We start from the raw sequence: 8,461 nt of genomic DNA on the forward strand, positions 1-8,461 counted from the left end.
AAAATAGAAATATATGATACAAAATTTAGTTATAAATATAAATATATTAAATGTACTGTTTCTAATGCTGGGTGGATCTATTTGGAAATGGTTAAGTATTTTAATTATAAAATTTGTATGTTGAATGTAGTTATTTTATTATGGAAATAACGATGTGGATAAAAGTAAAAGAACATTGGTAAAATATTAAAAAAGAAATAAGTTTCAATCAATAAAATACAAAAATAAGAGATATGAACATAATTTCTCGTCAATAAAACCTATTTGGAAATTGAAGTATGCTAGTCAAGTAACGTGGCATGTCCAACTTAGCTGTACATAGGGTAATATAAGATTCTGGTATAATAATATGGTACGAGATTGTCGTATAATAATGTGGTACGAGAAACCGAACCAAGTGAACAAAGTCAACTCCCAATCAGATCCATAGAGGCTCGGCAAATTGGCAAACAGATTTAAATAGCTGACAGGTGACAACAGGCCAAAGATTTCTTCCTAAAGTTCTTGCAGATTAGAAACCTGCAATAAAACGCGTAGACCTTCTACTCCCTCTTCTCTCTTTCTGTGGATTTCAACTTTCTCCGATCCAAACACATGCCTCTCGGAACGCTTCAAGTTCTTCTCGTCGATGCCAAGGGCCTCGACAACAATGACTTTATGGGTAATTATTATCTCTCCCCACTCTGTCAATGTTTGTGTAATATTTTTATTCATATATTTCTACATGCTATATATCCTGAATCTTCCATCTTCCACTTTAGTTTATGCTGATCACTTTTCTGTATGTATCTGTAGAAACACATATATATGAGAAAATAATTTCTGGGTTGCTTTCTGATGCATCTGTGGATCTCTACTTTTTCCCAGTTTTGCACTTCTGGATGAATGCTTTTGCCTGATTTTTCCATATGTGTGTGTATATCGGTATATGTATATTTGTTAAATCTTTGATGCGGTAACACAAAAGAAAGACTTACTGAAAGTTTCTGGATCATGTTCTCATTGTGTGCGCCTATATATATACATGTGTGTGTATCAGTGTGTGTGTGTGTGTGTGTGAATATGTACATATATATATATATATGTATATGTATATGTATATTTGTTAAATCTTTGATGCAGTACCACAAAAAACAAAGAATTACTGAAAGTTCTTAATCCATTTTCTTAGATCCATCGTAATTTTAAAGTGAAGCAGAAAAGATCTATCTATTTTTCACTGTTTTTCTTTCTCGTCAGTAATATTTATGTCTACTTGATTTACCTTCCTCTTTGACATGTGGGTGATTTGGATTTACTTGTCCTATAATTCATCAATTGTTAGCATAACAAAAACATGGTTTGTATCATCCTTGGGGTTGTTTACGAGTGCTCTTCTAGCTAGCCAATTTCCATATCAGTAGACATGAATCCGGTTAAAGCTGGTTAACTGTCTTAAGTTGGATCGAGATTTTTGTACGCAATTTTGAATGTTTTGAATCCGTCTGCATTGAATTTCTGAACCTGGTTGTTATGTATGTACTCATGGGTTGAAGCTTTATGATGAGCAGCTGACATGGATCCCTATGTCCTTTTAACATGTAAAGACCCAAGAGAAGCAAAGCACTGTGGCCTCAGGTAAAGTTCTATTCTTCGTCACCTTTTCAGCGCATTCCTTGCTAGTAAAGATTGAGTTATTAAAAGCTTGTGCATGCTGCAGGGCAAGGATCTGCACCAGAATGGAATGAAACATTTCCGAACTTCAGTTGAAAATCATGGAGAAGGATAACTTCAGCGCGGATGATTTTGTCGGAGAAGCAACGTGAGTGTTTCCTTTTTTTTCATCCTTTATTTTGTATACCGTCACTCGAAAGAAGTTTGCACCCTGTTCTGTCTGGTGCTGGCTGAGTCTGGTTAACGTATGTGTGGCGTATATGCAGCGTTTGTTTGGAGCCAGTGTTCAGTGAAGGAAGCCTTCCTCCCGCTGCATACAATGTTGTCAACAAGGACAAAGAATTTTGCGGAGAGATCAAAATCGGACTCACATTCACTCCTGAGCCTGAGGTATTACTACTGCTCAGTCTGCTCATTTCGTCTATTTGTTTCGTTTCTGCATTCGCGTTTACTTTTTTCAGACTCTGGAGTGTGTTTTACTTCACTGTATTCTTGGTTACAGAGAAGCAACGACTTTCCTTCTGGAGGGTATGGTGAATCTGAGGAGAGCTATGGCGGATGGAAACAATCGTCTTATGGGGAGGAGTAGGGCTGTATCGAATGAGGAAAGAGAAGCTTCAGTGATCTTGGAGGTTTATGTTTTTTGGTGTGTGTCAGTGTTTAAACCTACATATTTATGTGCCTCAACTTGTTTGAAGGACTGAAATCATCCGTCAAGTTGGTTTTGATTTCGATTGTTTTTAGTTTCGTTGTTTGATTGCTTTTGAATTTTATCTTTCATTTTCAATCGGACACTCTTACTCAGCACAGCACAAAATTCTGAACAAATAAGTTGTCACACATTTTGGATCATACTTTAATACCCTAATGTGATAACATAAACTAGTTTGAATGCTAATCCAAAAGCACTTTGGATCGAATCAGATTGAAACAATCTGTCCATTTTATTCGTTTTTTTAACGGCCTAGTCGACCTCTCATGCTGTAATGCATACAAGACTCAAATCAAAATACCAAACCAAAGTAAACTCAGGATTAACCAAACTGGAAAATGCATTATTCTGAAGAGACCAGAGAAAATAGCAATCCGACAATCAACAGAAAAGCCAATACTCCGCACCTTGGAGACACGAATGGATAGCCTCAGAGGCTTATTCTTTCATAGCTTCTGATGCTTCAAGGTCACCAGCTTCAATGCTCTTCCCAGCCTCACCAACTTCGGTGTCCTCCCCGGTATCATTGCTTTCCATAGGGTCGGCAGTTTCCTCTAAACCATTGCTTTCTTTACCTGGAGGAGAAGGTGCAATTAACAAATCATGAGGAAAAAACGCGATACACTACTATGCGAACTAATGGTCCAGCAACAATGCATTCTAGATAAAATATTTTATTTTCCGTAGAAATTAAAAGACACCAATGTAATGAGTAATGTACAAGCGAAAGCATTTATTTTTTTAATGTTATCACATGCTCTTTAACTAATACATATCTTCAAGTTTGAGTGCAAGAGCAAGACAACTTTGACGATACGTGCAAAACTTAGGAAAAAATTAAAGGGTCCTTGCAGTTCAATCCTATTAAAGTTAAACAATTTCCTTCAACATACTACAGAGAGAGGAGGTTTCAAACATTGTGTAGTTCAGAAATTTACCCGGATTCAGAGGTGGTGGCCTTGAGCTCTGACCGCCAGAGTTCCCTCTAGCTGCAGAGCTAGGTTTGTTCCTCATCCTCTTACGTTTCCTCTTTAGTTTGTTGATCTTAAAACCCTATAAGAGGATATATGACTAAGTCGATGTCCGACAGTATAGGGCTTCTACATAATTTCATGCGGTACAATTGGAGGAAGGTTCCCGTAAGTAACAAAAGAAAAGCAAGCCCATCAAGTCCCACAGATATATTATGAACAGTACAATGAAGATTCTCAAGGTAGCAATCATTACAATATATGAAAACGTGAAAATATGAACAAAGAAGACTAAATGTTTATTTGCAAAGCAACAATGATAAAACTCACCGGCACATATATTGAAAGCTTGTTTTCCTTCGCATATCTCAAAAGATCTTCATATGTTGAAAAATGCTGACCAGTTGTAGGGCACAAGTAGTGCTATAACATCCAAACATTAAAACAAGCAATCACTCAGTTCTGAAACCAGTTGAAACACCAGGGAGGTACAAACATGAAGAAAAATAGCATGCCATTCTAAGCAAAATAACTTTTATATTTTAAGCCAAGAACGCAGAACATTGTCTACTGCCATTTCATCTGGTGTGGAAAGGCTAACTATGCCACATCAATTACTGACTACATAAACCGGTAAAGATAACCCAAATACCTTGACTAACAATATTTATTTGTAACATCAATGTTAAGAAATGGGCCGCAAGCTAAATAAATGTTCATCTATTCACAAGCACAAGGACACAAGATGACGCAGAAAGAAATATCAAAACAATTATGCGCAGTTATGGAAAATGCCTGACTAAAGACTCCCTTCAACATGGATAAAAGATCTTGTGATATTTATATAAAACAGTAACATAAAGCTTCTGTTCAAACTGTGAAAAATGGGTTATTATACAAAATGGTCCTTGAGATTTGCATGATCAATAGAAATGGTCCCTGAGATTGAAAATCAATAGAAATGGTCCTTGAGATTTGCATGATCAATAGAAATGGTCCCTGAGATTGAAAATCAATAGAAATGGTCCCTGAGATTGTCCACCATCCATAATTTTGGTCATTCCGTTAAAAACTCTTTGGACAATTTTCAAAGCTTTGTAACTCAAGCGTTTCTTAACCAAATTTGACCCATAATATATCAAAATGAAGATAGGAAAGTGTAGAATAAGATTATACCTATTTGGAAGCCCAACGGTTGCCAGAGATGGCCGGAAAATAGCCTGAAAGGTGACTGATCAGCGGAAAAACTAGAAAACTCGCCGGAAACTGGGTGAACTTTAAACATTCATAACTTCTTCAATACTTAACCAAATAGAGTGTTTAAAAACAAAAATCATACTTCTCGACGAGACAAAGAGAATGGTATCTTTCTTTACTACTAACTCGCCGTGGTCTGGCCAGAAAACTGCTCGAAAGTTGCTAACTCGAAAATCGTTAGCCACTTTCAAGCCGTTGTCCGACCAAACCACGGTGAGTTAACCTTTGAAAAAGGTACCATTCTCTTTGTCTCATCAAGAAGCATTATTTTCGTTTTTGAATCACTCAATTTGGTTGAGTATTAAAGAAGTTATGAACGTTTAAAGTTTACCCAGTTTCCGGCAAGTTTTCCAGTTTTCCCGCAGATCAGTCACCTTTCAGGCTATTTTCCGACCATCTCCGACAACCATTGGGCTTCCAAATAGGTATAATCTTATTCTACACTTTCCTATCTTCATTTTGATATATTATGGGTCGAATTTGGTTAAGAAACGATTGAGTTACAAAGCTTTGAAAATTGCCCAAAATCGTTTTTAACGGAAGGATATAAATCATGGATGGTGGACAATCTCAAGGACCATTTCTATTGATTTTCAATCTCAAGGACCATTTCTATTGATCATGCAAATCTCAGGGACCATTTTGTATAATAACCTGTAAAAAATTGATGGCTTAGAAGCCTAGCGCCATATGACTAAGGATACGTTACTTGAAACTCCACAACTTTGAAGAGTGATACTAGTGCACAACGGCAAGACTTCCATCAAAGAAAAACCAACCAAATACAGCGCCATCAAACATTCAAGAAGCAATCCAACATGCATGTTTTAATTAACGCATAAAAGTATTGTGCAGTAAGATTTAAACCAATTAGCTAAGTCAATCTAACACCAAATACAAAATTCACTTCCAAATTTACTAATCTTATGAAGATGAAATTCTATGCTAAATCACAACAAGAATATCAGAGATATAAACGAGATTTTTGTTCAGTAAAAAAGCAAATGCACTTTTGGTTAAATAGAAAATTAAATTAGATTTCAACTACTAGGAGTTCATAGATCTATTGTGCAACAGTTGAATTACATCAGCTATCAACCCACTACCAAAAATGAGACCTATTGCAACTGTAAAGGAACTAGTGCAGGTAATAGAGATATTGATTCTTATTACTGGTAAAAAATTCAGATCTAAAACCGAATAAGATAATCAGCAGCGTAAATGAGAACCTGGGAATCAGGTGTTTAATTACCGAGGTTTTGGAGCCTTCATCCTTCAACTCCCATCCTTCAGGAATTGGCTCTTCCAAATTCTTATCTTCGATTGATGTTTCCGCTCACCAATGCTCTGAATAAACTCCCTTCTACTTCCACTCCGCTAGAGGGTCCTTTTAAACCAAGATTTTGATAACAACGAGGCATTGCGATGGCAATTTGATAAACAGAAAAGATGCCTTCGAGTCCCCATGTTCCCATCTTTTCAGTGTGTTTGGACGAGGGTCCAAAACTTAACTGAAAATAGAAAGAATTAATTTTTCTGTAAGAATATATCAGAACAACTAGAAATGACAAACTTAAATGCATACCATTCACAAGAAAATTCAAACATTTAAAAGGGGGGATGAATGCAAGATAACAGCGAAGTATTACCAAAAACGAATAACCATTTTGAAACATCCCCACTTTTTCCCTTGTGACATTTGATTTCAGAAATCTGAGAACTTAGGTGCTGTGTACCAAATAAGCATATAAACAAAACAATGCACATTTCTGAACTTAAACTGGTTATCAACAACAAAAAGAATCAAATTCCGACACTTTGAGCGCAGTACAAAATTAGAAGATATGAGGTAGCTTAATTGGTGCACAACAACAATAGAATCCATCGATGTCAAAAACATTTGATTTCTTATAAGAAACTTTCTTTTCAATAGCAATTCTTACACGCGCCCACGCACACATGAACTCACGCCTTCAGATCTCTGCTCTCAAGAGAGCTATAACCTACTGGGGGAGATACAAAACCCTTTAATATGAAGTAGTTCTGAATGCTACTTGCCATTAGTCTTAGCAACTCAATATCATCGAAAAACAACACAAAACGAAATAATCACTCCATAATAGCTGCATTGTTTTGAACTTCCACTACATAAATGCACAAACTAAAATTCCTTGTCCCGAGAAATAACGACGAATCGAACAACACCAGAAGAAGATACATCATCATAAAGAAGATAAGAATTGCGAACTAAAGTCCGCAATTCGGATTAACAACCTAAATTCAAACATCTTTTGCCTCCAATTGGAATAATATAAAACCCTACCAATAATGGCAACAAACAGACCCAACTTGAAAAATAAAAACATATACATCATGCAATCAAACAGAATGAAAAATACATCAAACTTCCATATATGTAAATATGTTCTAACAATACAATACATACCAAAACTAGAAAATAGTAACTAAGATTTTTCCCCCACACAATTTTTCCTCTCTTTCTCGATCAATTAGAAACCGTTGGCCACCATTTTCTCGGCAACCAAACAGAAAAATAACAACTAATACAAATAAAATCGAAAGGGTTCGGTTCTACCTTCGGAGTTCTTCGTCGTCTTCCTTACAGAGATTGCTCCGCAGCTTTGCTTTGTTGCCGGTTGAACGACAGCGCTCGAGTATTGGGTCGGTGGAGTATCAAAACAAACGAAAAAACGACATCGTCAGGTCGGACTGGCATCAGGGAAGGTGGGGCCACACTTTGTAAAACGGTGTCGTTTTTATGCTGCAGTCATTGCATGTAGATGTGTTAAACGGACCGGCCCAACCCAGCCGTACCCATTTTAAGCACGAGTGTTGGGCTAACCAACTTAATAAGTGGGACGGATTGATCTATCACATTTCTTTTCTTCTAAACAAACCATATTTTTTACACTAAATAGGAGGGGAATGAGATAGTAATAATGTGGTTCAAATTCTCCTTTGACGATAATCGAATCTAAGTTATCTCACTTCCAAGCTGTTGAGGCCCATAAATATCACACGCAAGTCCAATCAAGCCTTGAAACCCAATTGTCATGCAATCCTCTATTAAAGCCCAAATACATGCAAAGGTGCGGAATCAGGGAAGAAATATATTTACAAACATGTCATGCTACGGTAATTAGACCAAAGAGCGCATGCCTATTTATTAGGGGTGGTTCGGTATGGGATCCCATACCGAAACCATTGTCCCGATTCCCAAACCGAAATTTTTGGGAATCCCAAATTCAATCTCAATCCCAAACCAAATTTTCAGGAATCCCAATTTTCGGGAATCCCGAAATAATTTCGGGATTTCGGGACAAATCGGGAATCCCAAAATGCTTTTGGGCTTTTGGACTAAAATTTGACATATTATGTTTTTGGGCTAAAATTTGACATATTATAAAGTAATAAATAAAGTAACAAACTCAAAAGCAAAAATAGTAGTTACAAGCCAAGGTTTATAAATAAAGTAACAAACCCAAAATCAAAAAAATTAGTTATGAGCCAAAGTTTCAATAATTAAGTTACAAACCAAAAGCTAAAAAGCAAAGCTTAAAGTCTATAAATATTGTTGGCCTCTTCGGCCCCTTCGTCCCCTTGATCTTGTTGATGCTTGTGGTTGCTCCCTTCTTGTTGGTAATTGTACTCTTCCCCTTGATGTTGATGGTTGAGCCCTTCCCCTTGCAATGGGTGGTCGTGGAGGTAGTGATTGATTTTGACGTTGTTGAACTTCAACTTGGAGTGGTCGAGGAGGTGGAGGTGGCATTTCATTTTCTTGTGTTGTATTCTCCTCACCTCCCAAATTAGCCGTGCCTAAAACAATAAACCACAAATCATTTACATT

General features: G+C 36.7%; 1 protein-coding gene and 1 long non-coding RNA gene across 2 annotated transcripts; one reads left to right on the forward strand and one right to left on the reverse strand.

Annotated features, from left to right (window-relative positions):
- The first annotated feature begins 413 nt into the window (after positions 1-413).
- Positions 414-2,396, forward strand: LOC103932703 (elicitor-responsive protein 3). The gene is given in 7 exon segments (XM_009342340.3): positions 414-661; positions 1,551-1,579; positions 1,581-1,617; positions 1,700-1,732; positions 1,735-1,801; positions 1,920-2,043; positions 2,156-2,396. Coding segments are annotated over 7 exon segments (444 nt in total). The 5' UTR covers positions 414-594; the 3' UTR covers positions 2,243-2,396.
- A 188-nt stretch (positions 2,397-2,584) lies between these two features.
- On the reverse strand, positions 2,585-7,317 carry LOC125473433. The gene is made up of 5 exons (XR_007255323.1): positions 7,190-7,317; positions 5,846-6,104; positions 3,667-3,759; positions 3,304-3,418; positions 2,585-2,940 (listed from the first exon to the last, which is right to left on the reverse strand). It is a non-coding gene; the product is annotated as an uncharacterized LOC125473433 (long non-coding RNA).
- Between the last annotated feature and the right edge of the window lie 1,144 nt (positions 7,318-8,461).

The sequence above is a fragment of a genome, unplaced genomic scaffold (genome assembly GCF_019419815.1).
Source record: "Pyrus x bretschneideri cultivar Hongxiangsu unplaced genomic scaffold, Pyrus_bretschneideri_v1 Contig87, whole genome shotgun sequence".
Classification (NCBI taxonomy): Eukaryota; Viridiplantae; Streptophyta; class Magnoliopsida; order Rosales; family Rosaceae; genus Pyrus; species Pyrus x bretschneideri.